This window comes from Pelodiscus sinensis, chromosome 3 (genome assembly GCF_049634645.1).
Source record: "Pelodiscus sinensis isolate JC-2024 chromosome 3, ASM4963464v1, whole genome shotgun sequence".
Lineage (NCBI taxonomy): Eukaryota > Metazoa > Chordata > Testudines > Trionychidae > Pelodiscus > Pelodiscus sinensis.
In genome coordinates, this window is record NC_134713.1 from 83,951,135 (window position 1) to 83,970,632 (window position 19,498).

The 19,498-nt window shown below is 42.1% G+C and overlaps 1 protein-coding gene across 2 annotated transcripts in view; it reads left to right on the forward strand.

The window, feature by feature from the left end:
* The window catches only part of DCBLD1 (discoidin, CUB and LCCL domain containing 1), a 65,313-nt gene that overhangs the window by 38,210 nt on the left and 7,605 nt on the right, over window positions 1–19,498 (forward strand). Inside the window, exons 6-13 of one of the 2 annotated variants that reach the window (XM_006123084.4) lie at window positions 511–644; window positions 5,529–5,569; window positions 6,042–6,257; window positions 11,444–11,568; window positions 14,470–14,617; window positions 14,705–14,821; window positions 17,496–17,586; window positions 18,527–18,573. In XM_006123084.4, the coding sequence (XP_006123146.3) occupies window positions 511–644; window positions 5,529–5,569; window positions 6,042–6,257; window positions 11,444–11,568; window positions 14,470–14,617; window positions 14,705–14,821; window positions 17,496–17,586; window positions 18,527–18,573 (919 nt within the window). The remainder of the gene's footprint in view (window positions 1–510; window positions 645–5,528; window positions 5,570–6,041; window positions 6,258–11,443; window positions 11,569–14,469; window positions 14,618–14,704; window positions 14,822–17,495; window positions 17,587–18,526; window positions 18,574–19,498) is intronic. The other variant, XR_012902648.1, reaches the window with a different exon arrangement.

Consider the following 19,498-nt stretch of genomic DNA (forward strand, 5'->3'; position numbering starts at 1 on the left):
ACAATGGTGAAACCGAACTGTTGTTGGCAATAGGAAATTTTTGCCAATTTTTGCCAAATTTCCCTAATGTAGACAGGCCTCCATTCTTCAATCTATACAAAGAAATAGGTGTGTCTGGCTTCAGCAGAATAGGAATCTATGAAGAAGTTTTACATTAATTTTACCCAACAAACAGCAGTGATTACTTTTTAAAAACTACTTTTGCTGAGAAGAGCCATGTGGGAGGGTTGGTTGCTAGATTGTGACCCTGGAGTTCTTTCCTTGCAAGCAAACTAGTTAATCTTTTTTTGACAAAAGCACTTGTTTTTTGGAAAGTGTTGTAAACATAACTGGGGGAGGGGGGACTATACTTTCCTTCTTTATAGTCACCTTAAATTTTCCTTTTTTTTATGATTTTGAAGATCTGTGATTTCATATGAGAAAGAGAGAGGTAATGGTAAAGTGAGCATGGAAGTATTAGTAACTTGCCAAACTTAACCTTTTGTTTGAGCTGTGGTTTCTGCATTCCAGACCTCCTTATTGTGCAAATCCGCCGTGCATGCAGGTGTCATTGCAGATGAGCTGGGTGGCCAGATTAATGTGATTCAACAGAAAGGAATAAGTCAATATGAAGGAATTCTAGCTAATGGCATCCTTTCACAGAAGTAAGTGTCCCAGTAGTTTTGTCTCTTATTCTGCATTTGAAAGTTAACCCTGAAGCCACAATAAACCCACCACATTGGAGAGGGAGCAGATGGGATACTGACAGCTCTTTCTCTTTTAGAAGGGAAAAAAATCGGAAGTGTTTAAATGTTTTAACACAACATTTGATAGTTAAACAGTGGGAAATGAATGTAATACAAAATCTCATTTGGTTTGCTGATACTTTAATTAAAATGGCATTAATTTTGTGACACAGAGATATAGTGTCTCAGGTCTTTGTACATTAATGGTTAGATGTCTTAGTTTGTGCCTCCCCCCCCTCTCTCTCCATTTATTTCACAAATCACCTGTCACAAATAACAAAATTTGGTGTTCAGCGGACAGAACCATACATTTAAATAGTCAATGGGCTAAAAAGCAACGATGGAAAAACCCAAATATTAAAATAATGTGATTGAAGGAATAAATAACAGCGCTGAGAAGTGGGGGGAGTTAAATGAAAACTCTTAAATACATTTACAAGTTTTGTGTAGCACTATTTAAGATTACTAGCGCTATCATTTAAGATTACTAGAGCTATCATTTATCTGCTACCCCTAAATGTATTCCCACCAAAGCAAAAATAAAACCTCTTACAATATCTAACTGTGCAGAGAACACTTCCAGCAATTATCTATGTCACTTGAGAAGATTATTAATTTTTTTAAATGTAACATATCAAGAATATGATATTTATTTGTTGGAAGGAAATACCTCTGTCCCACGCACATTTTAGGAGTCTGAGTAAATGCTTGGTAGAATATTTCTTCCCACCCATAGTTTCCCACTTCCTCTTTTTCCCAAGCCATCCTGACATGGTATGATCATCCAGCCAAAGCAGCAATAAAAATATTCACAAGGGTGAAATCTGGAGTCCATTGAAGTTAATGGCAAAACTCCCATTGACTTAAGTAGGATTAGGATTTCACCTAAAATGTATCAGGGATATAAATTCCTGTGCTTCGGGGCATAAGTCAACCACTAACTGCCTGGAGTCTGAATTTTAAAAGAAACTTCCCTCATAAGCATGTTATTTCATAACTATCCATTATGTCGTATGGAACCTACCTCTTGAGTAAGTGGCAGTTACTGCCATTGGGAACAAGATATACAGTCTTGGATTGACCAGAGGTCACTTCCTATAAAACAAAATGAGGAGGTGAAAGGGAAATAAGATGAAATTATTTCAAAATATGAGTGAACTAAGTACTTATCAGAAAGATAAAGGACAAAATTATTAGGGAAACAAATTACATTTCAAGTTTTTAAAAAAGGGTTTCATAATTTTTATTTCAAACACTGAATACCTGTTCTGTTCTCGGAACCCGCAAATTCCTCAGAACTGTCAGTGCTGTAAAGAATAACTGGAACCTAAACAATAATACTTTTTGGGCTTCAAATACATCTTTAAATAAATAATGACTTTCTATAGCTTTTAAAAATCTCAATTACAGTGGATTTCCGTATTAAAGATGTATTTCATTCAGTGACTTAACCAAAAGCTGCTGCTTGTGTGCATTGAGCCCATAAATTTGTCTGTTCTATAATTTAATGGCTAAGTTTATAAATTGGTCACTTACCAGTTCCCAAGACCTGACCTTGGCCTTTCTGGCTTCATTTTTTATGCTGTTATCTGATTTGCAGTTTCTGTGACTGGTGTGTAGATCTAGACACATGTATAATGAAGATGTAGTGGGCACGGCTCCGATTTATCAGGAATTTGTCATTTCAGTGCAAATGTATCTGCTTTAACTTAGTCACTAAAGCTGGCCTATGAGTAAAGACCCTTTGTCTTCAGTTTTTACAGAATTTCCCCCTCCCCCTCCCCCCCAAATTCCCAGGTTTTGAAAAAGCAAGTGCTGGGTTTTTGTTTTGTTTTTATTTTAAACAAATTTTGCAAGTGCTGGAATTCCCCAGACCTGGCTCTTTCCTTGAAGTCCCTGCCAGATGGCACAGTTGGTAGCTACTGCTGCTGCAGTGTGGGGGAGCAGGCTTGGGTTCCAGCAACCGAGACTGCTGCTGCTTTGACTGATCTTCCCACATGGCCATCTTCCCCATCTTATTCCCAGTTTGCTACAGCTTAGTTCTTAAAATATGTAATTCTGTGGGCCACTGCAGACTAGAGTTGAGGACAAACTGTTTGTGATGGGCCGCCGGCAGCCCACACGCTGGCCGGCCGGAAAGGGGGCGTGGTGAGCCGTGCAGGGAATGGCAAGCTTGAGGGTCAGGGCACCGCTGCTGGGGCACGGTGGAGCCCCTTCTCCCCACCAGGGCAGCGCCAGCGCTGCGAGCCCCGCCCCTGGCTTACTGCCGGACCAAGCGGAGGAGGTGGGCAGCTACCCGGAAGTGATGGCGGGAGGCCCTGCGTCACGGAGTGGGCAGGGCCGTCGATTAGCCTCATGGCTGGCGGGCCATTTCAAAAGGGCCTGCCGGCGTCGGAGAAGGGGGACAACTGGGCGTCTGCAGCGGAAGGGCAGTGAGTCCTGGGCAAGGGACGCCACCTGCGAGCAAGGCCCCAGGAGAGGTGCTGGAAGACAGACTGAGAAACCAGTGTCAGGAACCGTGGTAGGCACGGGGGAGCTAGAGGCTACCACCCAGGGACCAATGGGGGGAAGGAAGCAGCCCGGGGCTGGGTCCTTGTGGCGCCTGTGGGCTGACGCGTTTCAGGAACGCACCCCATCAGCCGTGCAGGGAAGTGCCGACCCTGCACTTAGAGCCCTGGGCTGGGACCTGGTGGAGAGGGGAGGGCCTGGGTCCCCCTTCACCCCCACCCCGGTGAGGAGGAGGAACGCGAAACCTGGGAGTGAGTATGAAGGTCTCGGGTCACCAGGGGATGGAGCCCGGGAACGGACTACTGTAAGGTGAATGAAATGGTTGGCAGTTGGGCTTGCAGGGCCCTTGTCCCGGACTCGGGGGGGGGGGGGGGTGCTCGCACCCAGGGGACTGCCACACTGTTCTACATTACAGTGAAAAAGCAACTTGGATGGGAGTTCTGTTGTCATTTTAGGTGCAGAGCTTACTTTAAAAAAAGCATAGCAGACGGGCCAAGATTTTCCAAAGGGACTGGTGCAGTCTCAAACTGTGGGGTGTGCCCCGCTAGACGAGTGCAGAAAAACATTCAGGGGCAAGCAAGGCATGGTCAGGAAGTGGAGCTCCATCCTGTTCCTCTCTTCCTGCTCCACTCCCAGCCCAACTCTGCCTTCATTCCCTCTGTCCTCAGGCCAGCTCTGCCTTCAGCCTCTGCTCCTCCTCATTCCCACTTCACCTCTCCTCCCCCCAGCTCTGCCTTCAGCACAAGCTCCTCTGCTGAGTCAGCTACGCAGTAATGGGGTGTGGGGAGGGAGGTGTAGAGATTGGATTACTTTGGGCACAGTGGGGAAGTTTTGGGCACCACTGAACTAGTGATTTTGTGGGGAGGAGGGAAAGGGGGAAATCAACTGGTGACATCTTCAAGGGACCAGATTTTCAGAAAGTCCAAACACCCACTCTCATGAAGATCAGGCCCCTTTCATGTGCATTTTGTTGGGCATCCACAATGTATAATCAATTAAAAATCTTTGCTATTTTACTGTTGTCCGCTATTATGTACGGTTATGCAGAGTGGGGCAGGGTTAATTTTTTATTAATTTCCTATATTCAATAAATGGGGCAGGAACAACAAATTTTGGCTCGGTCTTCAGAGACAAAAGACACATTTTAAAATATTTGGACTTAATTATAGCAGAACCATGTTGTAACCAGATTACAGCATCATTTTTTTTAGGCCTAGTAGAACATGAAAGGTTTTTTTTAAAGCCATTTGTGATGCCATTTGGTTGCATTTTAAAGACCAGATTAAAGTGTAATTCAGTTAAACTTAGGGGTTTTTTTTTTGTTTTTTTTAACTCACTTGGTCGGATTACCCTTATACTTAAACTGGATTTACACCATTGATTTCACTTCACTTACTCTTGGTTTACATGGGTGTAAGAGGAAAATTGGGCTCATTGTTTGAATAGTGCATGGCATTTACATTCAGAATTCCTAAGTTGGCATTTTGGCACTCTGATGCCTTGGTGGATTTTCTGTTGCTTTGACTTTAAGGAGCCATTGGGGGAAATTGAGTTAACATAAAAGTGCCCCAAAGTAGCAATAGATCTGTATAGTTGAGATGCTGAAGGGGAAATGTGTTCTCAAAGTTGAGGGAGGGATCAGTCATTATAAAGAATTTTTATATACTCAAACAGTAAAGGATAGGTCTGAGTTTTGTCACTGAGACCATGACAAAAACAGGAGTCACCCTGACAAGAGGTGGATGAACAGGAAGATGTTGAAGACTATCTGGTCTGAGAGATTGTAAGGGTGTGTCTAGACTACGTCCCTCTTTCGACAGAGGGATGTAAATTAGGCACTTTGAAATTGCAAATGAAGCCGGGATTTGAATTTCCACGCTTCATTTGCATAATTGCATCATGGAGCTCTTTCGAAAAAGCGCTATTTTGAAAGTAAAACTGCAATCTAGATGCGGTTCTTTTGAAAAGGAAAGACTTTTTTGAAAGATCCTGTAAATCTCAAAAACTGTGTCTAGACTGCAGTTTTACTTTCAAAATAGCGCTTTTTCGAAAGAGTGCTATGATGCGATTATGCAAATGAAGAGCAGACATTCAAATCCCGGCTTCATTTGCAATTTCGAAGTGCCTAATTTACATCCCTCTGTCGAAAGAGGGACGTAGTCTAGACGTACCCTAAGAATCAGACTACCTTTACCCCAAAGTAATATACTTGTCTTGCACTAGTTTGCATGAGCAGCTACTGAGATGTTCAATAACTGTTTTTGGTCACTCTCCCCACCCCTTTGTTTCTTATAGTGGTTCACTTTCAGACAAGCGGTTTGTGTTTACCTCCAGTGGTAAGAAAAATACTTTATTTTAGATATTCAATCCCGCTTTGCAACTGCTAAAATAACCTGGAAAATGTCAGACCACATACAATGTGTGGCTTTGGACAGAGTAACATTCTTCTGTTGTATTACAACTATAGCTTGTGATTATAGAAAAGGAAAAAGTCAAGAATAAGAAAAATGCATGTGATTAAGAAGCAGCTTCCCAGCATGATGTGATACTACTGCATCTGTGGTGCTAGTACATGCATGGAGTCCCACATTCATTCTCAGAGGGGAGGGACTGGGGGTGGGTGAAGAAGATGGGCCATAGTAATCTGATATTGGATTGCCTGCTGCAAACCCTGTGTCTAATGGTTGGCAGCACAGGAGGGAGAAACAGCAAAGGAGAGGAGAATTCTATGTGCTGGTGGCAGTGGTGGGATATGCTGAGAAAGTGCAAGTTGGTTCTTCCATCTCTTTGTGTGGGAATTCCTTTTAGGCTGCAGTAAATCCTTGAGTCTGGAAGATGGATTCATCCCCAACAGCCATATTACAGCATCATCCTCTTGGGAAGAGGCCAGTGAAATTGGGGAAACTGTTCAGTGGTCTCCTGATAAGGCCTGGCTTCAAGCCCAAGGGCTTTCATGGGCTTCCAACCACAGCAGCCACCGGGAGTGGTTGGAAATAGACTTGGGAGAGAAAAAGAGAATAACTGGTAAGTTAACAACTGAATAACATGGCTGGTTCCCAAGTCTGAGTCTTTAAGTTTTCCTTCAAGTGCCCCAGGGGAGCTCCATGTTAGGTGTTTGTGCAACCCTGCACGAGTAATTGGAGATTCATGGTAGCAGTGCCGGGTTGGGTTGAACGTGGGCAGACCTTGTCTTGTGCCACTTCAGGTGATTTACCAGCCTCCCCTCAGTTCCTTTTTTACTGCCTTTGGCTATAAGTCACAGCATTCTGCAGCACCCTGGAGCTTAGCTAGCATATTATACCACAGTTACTTCTGCTTTTATTACAGATCATCAACCCCTTTATTTTTTCTTTGTCCCCGTTTCATTAAAACATCCTAATGTTTATTTCCTACTTGAACCCTAGAACAGGTTTTCATTGAACTGTTACTCCAAGTTCTCCCATCAGGGAAGGGTGAAACTCTCCCCTCAGGTGCGTGCATGTTTCTGTGGCATTTAAACCCTGCCCTACCTGTAGGCTATGGATTGCCCTGGCAAGACACATGTTACTCAAAAGTGTCCTCACTGCCATAAGCGAACAGCCAGGATCAGGAAAGCCAGACTCTTGTAGCTAAAGCTGCTCCTAATGGAGAGGTCCTTCAGGCTAGCATCTGATCCAGAAGCCAGGATTCCCCCTGAACAGAAGTCCTCTGTGGCAACCTCTGACAGGCTCGCCTTCCAAGTACGAGTAGATGCTGCTGTCAATACCAAGTTGGTCCTTTCTACAAAAGAATTTGGCAGTCTCCCCTCAAAGCCTTATTCGCCTGTTTTCAGCACTGACCTTACTCTGACTCACTCAATACCAAGTCACCCTTCCACTCCACCTTACTCACCTCCCCCCTCTTTCGAGTGACGAGGATGATGTCAATGATGGCAAGCCTTATTCCCACCATTCTTCTCCCAACCACAATACAGCAGGACATGCCTCCACACACAGGCCATCATACGGCACACAAAGAATCCCAATAATAAGTCTACTTATGGATGGCATCCATGCCTCCTCCACCCCAGTTGCTGTATTGGACACTATGGATGGCACATCCCACTTATCACCAAGACCTCTCAGCTCTCCCAGGTCGCCTCCTTCCCCATCCTTCATCAGGGACTCTACTGCAAAAAGAGGTAGATGACTTCTTACAGAGGGAAGGGCTTCTATTTCCATTATTTTGTCACAGAAAAAATAAAGGGGGACAGAATCCCATTCTCAATCTCTAGTTTCTCAACAAGTTCATGAAAAATTAACACTTCAGGATGGTCACACTTGCTACTATAACCCCAGGTTTAGAAAGGGGACTGGTTCTCTACTCTCACTCTTTGTATCCATCCCTTGCAGTTTCTTCAATTCATAATAGGCCCAGATTTTTTTTTTTCAATACAGTTTGAAAAGCTCTGAACTGGGACTCTCTGGTCAGGCAACTCTCTCTGGTCCGGAAGGACCACGGACGTTTCAGGACCAGAGTGTCCTGGTGGAGGGCTAGCGCTTGGGAGCCCTGAGGGCTGGCAGGGCAGTGGGAGCCCAAAGTGTGGCAGTGGGGGCTTCCCAGCAGGGCAGTGAAAGCCGGCTGCCCAGTAAGGCAGCAGGAGCCCAGCGTGCAGAGGTAGAAGGGCTGCCCGGTACAGCAGTAGGAGTTGGGCGCTGCAGCAAGAGCCCACTGCACCTAGAGGTGACGGGGCTGCAGGCAGTTGGGCCAGGCCGGAGGTGCGGGGGCAGAAATGACCTTCCCTGGTCTGGTAAAATCCTTTGTCTGGGACTGATTAGGTCCCGAGGGTGCCAGACCTGGAAGGTCCAACCTATACAAGGTTTTTTTGGTCTATTTACTGCCCCTCAAGGTTTTTGAAGGTCTGGGTTGTGGCTGCACATTTATGCAGAAAAAGTATTATGATATTCCATATCTAGATTATTGCCTGCTCAAAGCACCAGTACAATAACCGGTGATAGATGCCACAGAACAGACACTCATGCTCTTTTATGAGGTTAGGCTTCCAAATAAATGCCCAGAAGCCCACACTGCCACCTGTGCAACAAATAGAGTTCATTGTAGCCTCCCTCAACTCTCTCAAGGCATCAGCCTTTCTACCACAGCAGCGATTCCTCCCTTTGACCAACCTGATTTCCACAGTACAAATTAGCTCACAAGCCAGAACTTGTCTACAACTACTAAGCCACATGGGCTCCACAACATACACTGTCAGACACGTGACTCCATGTGCAGTGCCTTCGAACCTGTCTCTCCTCAGTTTTATGTCCCGCATAGGTACAGTATAAACAAATATCTCAAGGTATGAAAACAGATAAAAGGAGTCCCCCTCTACTGGATTCCACCAGATAATATCTAGGTAGGAGGGACTTTCGCACAAACTCCCCTAACAATGACTGTGGCAACAGATGTTTCGCTTCTGGGTTGGGAATTGTATCTACACTTGTGCTTTATCCAGAGCCGCAGGTCTACAATGGAAATTCTTCTGCACATAAATCTCCTAGAACTAAGAGACATGCACAAACACTTGCTCCCACTTCTTACTGATCGTCAAAGGCAAGATCATACAGATCCTCCTGGACAAACAGATAAGGAGACATATGATCACATTCCTTTGCATAGAGACCATGAGACTCTGGCAATGGTGCATCAGACACAATATCCATATTACAGCATAATACCTACTTGGTTGCCAAAACATCATAGTAGATGTATTCCTGGAAAAAAATCCTGCTTAATGCAAGTGAGAACTTGACAACATGCATGCTCTGAAACAACTTCAAGCATTGGGGATTTCCAATGATAGATCTATTCACAACCACACAAAACACCCTCACTTCTGCTTCTGGGTGGTGCTTGGTTGCCTCTGTCTGGGTAATGCCTTCTTTTTGAAGTGGAACACTTCTCCTATCTGTGTTTCCCTTCCACTTCCTATCATTGCAGGTTATCCATAAGATAAGGCAGGATAACGTCACAGTAATTTCAAAAACCTCCATGTTGCCTCGCCAAAGTTGGTATCCTTATCTTCTCAAACTATCAATGTTTCCACTTCTGCCTCATTTCCCCTCTTGCCACTACTTGCATTCTTCATCCAGATTCTCAATGACTCCATCTGAACGCATGGATACTTTCTGGCTCAAAGGACCTGAAATAAAATATTCCAGTGAAATACAAAATGTTTTACCACCGAGTCTCAGAACAATGGCCTGCAGCACCTACATGAAGAAATGAAAACAATTCAAGGCATGGTTTCAACAAAAACCAATTTCAGCCATCTCAGCCTCTTTACCCTTAATACAGGACTACTTTATTGCAACTCAAAAGGTTGTGCCTTTCCATGAGCCCACGAAGAGTGTGTCTTTCTGCTATCACAGTGTTTCATAGCAAAATAGAGGAATTCTCTACATTACCCACCCACTCACGAAAAGGTTCCTCAGAGGCCTCAGCAATTTCTACCTTGACATGAACCTACCCTGGGACCTTAACCTAGTCCTTCGAGTCCTCACTGGCCCTCCAGCGGAAACCATGGCAACATGCTCTTTGTTGCATCTTTCTATGAAATTAGCATTTCTCATGGTGAATATGTCTACCAGACAGGTGGGAGAATTAGGCATTCTCATTGCAAACCCTCCATACATAAAGTGTATTTGAAACCACATCCAAAGTTTTTGCACAAGATCATCTCCTCATTTCATCTCAGTCTATCTACCTTCCCACATTCTATGCTAAACTGCTAGACGGTAGTCCAGACTAGATACTCTGGATGTACAAAGGGCAATTGCTTTCTACATAGGTAGAAAAAAGCGTTGCATAAGTCTCCAAAACTGCTCATCTCAATCACAGAATGATCCAAAGGGAGCGCCGTATTTACGCACAGGCTCTTTAAATACATTTCAGATTGCATACTCCCAACATGGCTATTCATGTGCCTTCCACTAGGGCTTTATCAGTCTCTATAATGTTGCTTACCAATGTCCACATTACAGAAATCTGTAAGACTGCAGCCTGAGCCTCAGCCCAGACTGCTTGAGTCCCCACTGTCCCTGTGCTCCCCACAGCGCTTTCGCCTTCAAAGTGTAGCAACAGCCCTGGGGAGTTGCCCTTATCAAATAATCAAATAGTTGTTGCAAATTGCATTGACTCTTCGATTAGCCAATTAATCAAAATTTTACATCCCTAGCTAGGAAGTCCCCTAAAGTGGAGCACTCAAGAGAAAGTTACCCCCTTGTATACAGTAATATAGGTTTTTCATGACGTGAGTCCCTGTGGATGCTCCACTACCCTCCCTCCTCCTCTGTTCTTTGGAATTATCACAAGGCTCTGCAGAAGAGAAAAAAATGGGGGGGGGGGGGGGAGTTGGTCACACAGTGCTAATTAACTGCCTGAAGCAGCGTGAGACGTGGGCTGCATGTGTGCAACGCAATGGAACACTGCACTTGTAATCCAAGATTTATAGTAGCAGTGAACACCTAAAGTGGAGCACCCAGAGGGGCACACATTTCAAAGAACCTGTTACTGCATAAGGTGAGTAACTTTCTCTTGAGTGTATTTTAAGTAAACATTAATAACTGGAAATAGCGTGTCAGCATGCATTGTTTCTACTTTGGTTACTAAGCACAAAAGTTTATAGATATGAGCATATGTTCAGTTGCGGTTCATCTGTATTACACAATGCACGGCTAAACTATCAAATGATACATATGGCTAAATTTTATAATCTTAGGTCAAGCGTGTGTCATTTCATAACCTTGGTCAAGCACATAATATTCATGCTAAATTATGCCAATTCCCATCTTCTCTTAGGGCACATTCTAAGCCCTTAATTCTTAAAATCTATTGCCAAGCTTTTTTTTTTTTTTTTAACTACATGTATTTTGGTTCTCCTTCTTACTGTTACATATTCAGTAACTTCCATTATTGTATACAAGAATGTTTAGCAGACGGTTTGGGGCAAAATGTAAAACTATAGATCCTCTAAGATCAGGGTCCACAATAGACACCATGAAATTCACAGTATGAAAATTGATTTTTTTTCCTCCAGCCAGTTGACTTTTTTTGAACTCCAAACTTAGTCTGAGAGATGAATGAATAGATTTCAGATAGAACTGTACCTCCTTTTTAACACACTTGCTTTTTGTAGTTGCATGTGAACATGGATTTTAAAAAAACTTGTTTTTTTTTTCTTTTGTTGCAAGGGATTAGGACTGCAGGATCCACCGTACTGAAGTTTAACTTTTATGTAAAGACATTTACTATGAACTATAAAAATAACAACTCAAAATGGAGAACATACAAAGGAATCATAAGCAATGAAGAAAAGGTAAAAGAAGTTGAAGGAAAGTTGTGACACAAGATTTGATACTCAAGGAAAGATTTTCACTGCAATGAAAGATTAGGAGCGTGTGTTGACTTTGACAAAGATTGTCCAACTGCATAAATGTAACTTAAACAGGCGCACAAAGACTGTATGGACACTTTTTAGGTTAGCTAAAGGAATCAGTATGAACTAAACCAAAATTCATGTTCTTAAGTTAAAATAAATATCCATGTAGGGATTTGCACAAAGCAATGCAACATGTATACAAGGCCTACAGTGGAGGGTTGCACTGGTATAACTACACTGAATTTCATTTTTGAAATTCTACTCTAAACAAATCCCAAGAGCCTGATCCAGAGTATATTCTTTGTTACTTTCAATGGATCATGTAGGAATTTTCCGTGCTGCTGCACAGGACCCTAACAGATCATCAGTTCTCATTTTATAAACCAAAATCTTGCTCCAGAGGGAGTCTTACAGACCCTGAAAGTCTGACTAGAGAAAGGGGATTCTTGTTACCGCCATGTATTCAGTACTTTAAATCATATGGAGAAAAAAATTGGTTTCACGATGTGTTTTTTTTTCCCCCCCCCCAGGATTTTTAATATCCTATAAGCTCAGTTTTTTGCCTACAGTGGAAAATAGGTACAGTAATGGCCCTGAACTATGCAAACTAGATATTTGAAAGTTTGCCGGTTTGCACGTTCCACAACGATAATTATTAAATATTTTAAGAATATAAGAGCGGCCGTACTGGGTCAGACCAAAGGTCTATCTAGACCATTATCCTGTCTGTCGACAGTGGCCAGTCACAGATACCCCAGAAGAAGTGAACAGAACGGAATCTTCAAGCAATCCCTCTCCCGTCACCCATTCCCAGCCTCTAACACAGGCTAGGGACACCATACCTACCCATCCTGGTTAATAACTATGATGGACCTACCCTTCATGAATCGATCTAGTTCTTTCTTGAACCCTGTTAAAGTTCTAGCCTTCTCTGCATCCTCTGGCAAGGAGTTCCACAGGTTGACTATGCACTGTGTGAAGAAAAACTTCCTTTTGTTTGTTTTAAACCTGTTACCCATTGATTTCATTTGGTGACCCCTAGTTCTAATGTTATGGGAACATGTAAATAACTTTTCCTTATTTACTTTTTCCACACCAGTCATGATTTTATAGACCTCTATCATATCCCTGTTCCCCTTAGTCTCCTCTTTTCTAAGACGAAAAATCCCACTCTTTTTAATCTCTTTTCATGTGAGACCTGTTCCAAACTCCTAATCATTTTTGTTGCCCTTTTCTGAACCTTTTCCAATGCCAATATATCTTTTTTGAAATGAGGCGACCACATCTGTACACAGTATTCAAGATGTGGGCGTACAATGGTTGTATATAGAAGCGACAAGATGTTCTCTGTCTTATTTTCTATCCCTTTTTTAATGATTCCTAACATTGTTTGCTTTTTTGACTGCCACTGCATGCTGAGTGGATGGATGTTTTTAGAAAACTATCCACAATAACTCCCAAGATCTCTCGCTTAAGTAGTTATAGCTAAATTAGTCTCCATCATTTTGTATAGTTGGGATTTTTTTTTCCAATATGCATTACTTTATATTTATCAACAGGGCTCGACAAATCCGCTTATCTACTTGCCCATGGCGAGTAGATTTCAGCCGGCCGCCCCATTCACTGGCAGTGCAAGGCTCGCAAGTGGGTTTTCACTGTGGTCGTCGAGCCCTGTTTAGCAACATTAAATTTCATTTTCCATTTTGTTGCCCAATCACTTAGTTTTGTGAGAACTTTTTGAAGTTCTTCGCAGTCTGCTTCAGTCTTAACTATCTTGAGCAATTTATTATTACTTGCAAATTTTGCCACCTTACTGTTCACCCTTTTCTCCAGATCATTTATAAATTGGTTGAATAGGATGGTCCCAGTACGGACCTTTGGAGGACAGCACTAGTTACCGGTCTCCATTCTGAAAACTGAGCATTTATTCCTACTCTTTGTTTCCTGACTTTTTAACCAGGTATCAGTCCATTTAAAAAACTTGGTGTGATTGTTTTTAAATTCCACCTCAAAAGAAACTCCAATTCATCTAATGGAATGGGTTTTTTGCTCATGAAAGCTCATGATTCTGTATATCTTGGTTAGTCTTTAAGGTAGCACAGGACCACTCATTGTTTTTAAAGTTAGACTAGCCTGGCTATACTTCTGTGACTCAGAAGAAACTGTTACATGTGATCTTAATCAGAATTAATTCAGCCCAAGGCTTCACATTTATATACTTTTCATTTAAACTAATTAAAAAATCTACTTGTAGAGCAGGCTGTTTGATCAGATGGATTTTGTTAACAAATAGGTTAACATAGTCATTATTTTTTGAAACCGTGAGCAGTCCTGTGGCACTTTAGAGACCTAACAAAAAATATAGTATCAGGAGCTTTCGTGGGCAAAACCCACTTAAGTTATTTTTTTGAGTAGTATCCGTATGAAGGTGAATAACTTCTTTTTCATCATCCATTTAGAGTTCATTGAAGAAAAGTAGTTTTACAAAACTTTTTTCATGATTTGCTTTCCATGAAAAGGGGGTGATGGAGTTTTGCTTTTGATGCAGGGGGTATTTCTAATTCAAACACAACAAGCCTGCATGAGCAGGCTGCTGATCAGAAAATGAAAATGACTAGTCTTATTTCTTTGTCCAGGCTGAGTTAAGTGCAAAATGCCAATGTTAGCAAAAATTGTAAAGTAAATTCTTTTAAAATTTACTTCCAATAATCCTAAAGTTATAACACAGTTTTAGATATTTTTGAATGAGTTTTAGGTTGACAAATTTAAGATCTGTATTTTTAACAAACTCCCTCTGAAAACACAGCAATTAAAGAGTTTGTGTGCTTTAAATTGCAGGTATTCCAAGGCAACTCTAATTATGGGGACGTAGTACGTAATAATTTTATCCCTCCTATAGTGGCCCGATATGTGCGGATCATTCCACAGAGCTGGCACCAAAGAATAGCACTTAAGGTGGAGCTGATTGGTTGTCGAATAATGCAAGGTAAATAAGTAAGTTGTATTTCCCAGAGCCCAATGAAGCAATGGAGTCCAAAGCCCATTACAACTCAGTTGTTTTCCCTTTTTGCAGCTAACAACTCATTCACTCACTCAGTGTGGCAAAGACCAAGTCAAAGTACAGGTGTGGCAGTTGAAAAAGAAGACAGAACCATCACAGAACCCATCCCATCAGAAGAAACTAGCTTAGGTAACACTACATCAGTACAGTCTCTCTAAAATGTCCCATTGTCTTGATGTGTATTTCCTGTTCTACCCAGCATCTACAATTTGCCAGATAAAATTGTTACTATCTCATCAATGTTCTTCAAAGATTTTTCTGAAAATGAGAGAGTAAAGAGTCCTCTTTGTTTTATTTACGAAGGAAAAATAAAATTTGAAATCTTAATTTTTTTTAAACGTAGATATAGTGTGCATCACTTTCCCTATTTTGTCTCCCTTGATGGACTCCTATTGACATCTTGCTTGGACCTTTGAAGGGACAGTGTTCTTTTTATACACAAAAAACATTTTCTTCCAGATGTGTTTCAGATGTTTGAATTGAATAGATGTTAACAAAAACAAGCCCTAAATTATTAAATAGCCTGAATAAAATAATTTCCTCTTTCAGTTAATGAGGTTTCACGTCTTTCCTTTCAATGATGTCCTAAATTGACCAGTTTTCTAGTCCCTAGAATCTGAGGAAAAGTTGAGTCAACAAGACTTGAATATCTAATTTAAAAAAAAATTAAGGGAAAAAACACTTGAAAAACAATTTTCAGTTTGTCTTTATTTTTGCATACCCTAGAGAAGTGCAGTGGGCATAAACTCTTTCTGATTTGCAGGGTCACTCTTACTTTTGACCTACACTGCCTTAAAACATGGGATTGACTATATTATATGTAGTAAAATAAAACCCACTTGTTCTTACAATAGTAGTTTTGCAAAAGATAACCTGCTACAGACCTTAAGAGCCTTGGGTTTCTAGAGGTATTTTCTTTTTCTAAATAAATAAAAACTCTCTCTCCTCTCCCCTTGCATACTCCTACTCCCCAAAAAGGCAGGTTAGTGCTGTACAAAAATATTGATGTATAGATAGAGGTATCTCTCCAAAGTAAATACTCCTACAGTAGGTCAGTGACTCAAAAGACCAACTAGAGCAGTACACTTTACTTTCCTCTATAGAAGTCTAGGTGGGTGCTTAGAATTGAGCAAAGGTAATGTGGCTGCATTCTAACAGAAAGTACCTTTAGTGCTATTCCCGTTACCCCAAAGGTTGACTGAAGTAGGGCCCCTATGGAGAAAAGTAATATGTGGATGTGCAATTAAAAGGCTATACTAATATATGCACATAAGGGAGGCAAATTAAGATTGCACAAGCAAGCTTAATTCTGGCATTTCCTAATGTGTGAGTGCTTAATTTTGCAACCTTAATGGTCTTTTAAAATAGACATGAGTGTAATTCAAAGGTGGGTTTTTTTTCAGTTTGCCTTTTTGGGGAGGGAGGGGAAGCAAATTCTCTCATGCGCCACTTTGTTGATACCATGTGATTCTTCTGGAGGGTTGGAACTTTTACTTCATTAGCATCAGTGGTCTCTGCCACTGATGCTAATGAAGTAACTAATGCCAGTGAGCTCAGACAAGCACTTTGACAGCAAGTTTCAAAGATATTTCATGCTAGCAGAGGATTGAGACTTGGGAATCCTCTTCAACCTTGTCCCACCCCAACCCTGTCTCCTTGTCCCAGTCCTATGCTCTTTGCTTACCCAGCTCCAATCCATACTTCCACAGATTTCTCATCTCTGTCCCATTCCTCAGGCAATTCTAGTCTCCCCTTCCAGGCTCCTCCTCCTTCCTGTTTCTGTCCTCTCCCTTGCAAAGTTACAAGCAATTGAAAATAGGGTCTTCATAATGGGAAGTGTCTGACAACTTTAATAGGTGGTACCGCCATCCCAGCCTATAATAAGATAATTTACTTTTGGAAGAATGTATATAGATATGGAACAACACAGAAACTGAGGGTTCGTCTACATTACTCTGTTATTTTGAGATAACAATGTGAGCGTTTACACAGCCATTTCATTATTTCAAAATAATGGGTGGCTTATTCCAAAGTTTGTAAACCTCATTCTATGAGGAATAATGCCTATTCCAAAATAGCTATTTCCAAGTAAGGCCTGTGTAGATGCTCCTCTGCTGCTATTTTGAAATAGCCCCTCACCAGGGCCATTCTAAGTTATTCCTCCCCAATACCTCCTGGAGCTCTAAATCAAGATACAGTGAGCCCTCGCTACTTCGCGGTTCGACCATCGCGGATTCACGACTTCGCGGACTTTTTTCATTACGTATGTATATACGTGAATCCGCGATGGTCGAACCGCGAAGTAGCGAGGGCTCACTGTAAATAAATACGTAAATATGGTGTCCCTACTTCGCGGATTTTCAGCTATCGCGGTCGGGTTTGGAACCTATCTACCGCGATAAACGAGGGTTCACTGTAGCAGGTCTACATTAGGGAATCCCACCTCAGACTAATTTTGAGGCTTCCCAGCAGTGTAGACATGCTATTTCAAAAATAAGCTATTTTGGAATAACTATTCGGAAATAGCTTATTTCAAAATACGCGTGCAGTGTAGACATAGCCCTAGAGAAAATAGGTCTAGCTCCTTCGGGATCAACATGGTGGCATCTATTCACATCAAATCTAAATTTGTCCCACAGCCTCTTGCAATATTGCACCTTCACTTTCTCATGCGCTCTTGAGTCAAGATTTTTATCCTATTTTTTTTTTCAGGCTACTCTGCTAAAACAAAATGTATCTAGCTTTGGAAAACTCTAGCCTGGTTACATTTTTTTTGTTGTTTTTGTTTTTTTTTTTCATGCAGGGTTAAAACTTACAGCTATCGTTGTCCCAGTCCTAGTAGGGCTGTGTCTGTTCCTGCTATCTGGGATTTGTATCTATGCAGCCATACGAAAGTAAGAGATTTTATTTTTCATCATATACATTAAAAAAGCTGTGGTGGCATAGACAACACTAGCACACCAGTGCTTTCTCATAGGCTGGAACTTAAAAATTGTTTGTTGATAGAAAGCCTTTTTAAAATGAGAATCTCTTATTTGGTTTGGTACATTGTGTTACTCTAACATCTGGCAGCCAAATACAGAGGTGATGTACAATAACACCCCCGATGCTAGTTCAGTTACACAGTAATTGGTTAATTGGCCTCAAACCTGCCTATTTTAATTGTTATCTTGCCACCTTTCATTGGTGGTGTTGCTACATTCGGGTCTGCTGGTTCCTTGATATGTGAATTAGACCAGCATTGACTCAGTGGGCCAAATTCAGAGGTGTTATGTAAGGGGGTTTATAAAACATGTGTTGGGAAATAAAGCTAAGCAGCTGTCACATGAGTGGAAATGCCTGGGAAAAGGTTAATTTCAGTATCTTAAACTCCCCCTAGACTTCCCTGAATTTGAACTCTGCTCGGTGAAGATTTGGGGAAGAAGATACAGTTCCTGTGACATGACTTCCCTATGAAAAGGGCTTGTGTCGCCTCTGAATGCAGTGTCAAATGTAGGGTTTCTAACTGACCAAAAGTCAGGCTAGCAATCCTAACACAACCAAGAAGAAAACATCTGAGCTGTCAATATAGGGACATGAACAAACCAAATGAACTGCTAAGAGGTCACTATTTTCTGTGCCTTTGCCAGCTAAACGAGTTTTGAGGGGGAGGGTAAATATAACAAGAGTCAGCATTCATGTCCCCTTCTGTAATAAGTACTGTTATCCAGAAGAAAATGAAGGGGGATGATTTTCCTCACATGGTAAACATGCTGGTTCTCCCTACTGAAGCTAAGACCTGAAGGTGAAGTGCTGGGAGGAACAAAACCTTACAGACATATTGCTATCTTTCAGGCGAGGGACAAAAGGAGATGCTTATGGCTCATCTGCACAACACACAGGTTAGTGGAGATTCATGCTCTCTCCTTTCTGTGAGTTGATGGGAAAGATCAAACAGGTGAGCATCAGTTGCATCACTTCCCTTTCAATTCAATTCACGGCATTGTGAAGGGGTTAGAGCAAATGATGCCACCTGAAAATAGCAGCCAAAGAAAAGAAACAATGTGGCTTCCACAACAGACATGCAAAAATCAATTGAAAGCAAGACTTTGTATCAAAACTGACAGTATTCCCACTAAAAAAAAACACATACCCGCCATCAAACTGTGCCTTTCCTTTCCCTCTTCTGCAGCGCAGGGGTTAGCCTTTCCCTAAGGAGGTTTTAATGAGGCTACTTCTGGTGGACCTCCCGGGGGGGGAGGGAGGGAGGGAGAGGGAGACGCTCCCTAATTCCTAAAAAAGCCCAACAGTATTGAATTGTGTTTCATTCATCATATCTGAAGAGAACATTGGTGAGGGGATTTTGCTTTTGGAAGATGTCTGCAGAAAACCTTTTGAAGTAACATCTTTTGTGTTAGGTGACTAGGTTGGGGAGGGCAGGTTTCAGTTAGGCTAGGAAATCCTGAGTTCAACTGCTATTTAGTTCCTCTCCAGTGGAGCGCACTCTTCCTCTGACAATGAGATGGCAAAATGTCCATCTGAAAGAGAAGAAAGCAAAAGAAATTCACTTCCCCTCAACTTGTCTCCAAAGAAACCTTGAAACAGAGCAATGCAGAATACCCCTTTCTCAGCAGGTGCCAAAGGAGAATACTTATGGGGTGAGGGGAGGAGGGGGGACTAAGAGCAAAGTCTCCAGCCTGAGGCTGAACATCTACACTCAGGCCTGTATGCAGGGGGGTGTGAATACCCTCCCCCCCCCCATGATCCTCCAAGCTGACCCAGTTGAGCTGCCTGCCAGCTCCCAGACCCTCCCCAGCCCAACTGAGT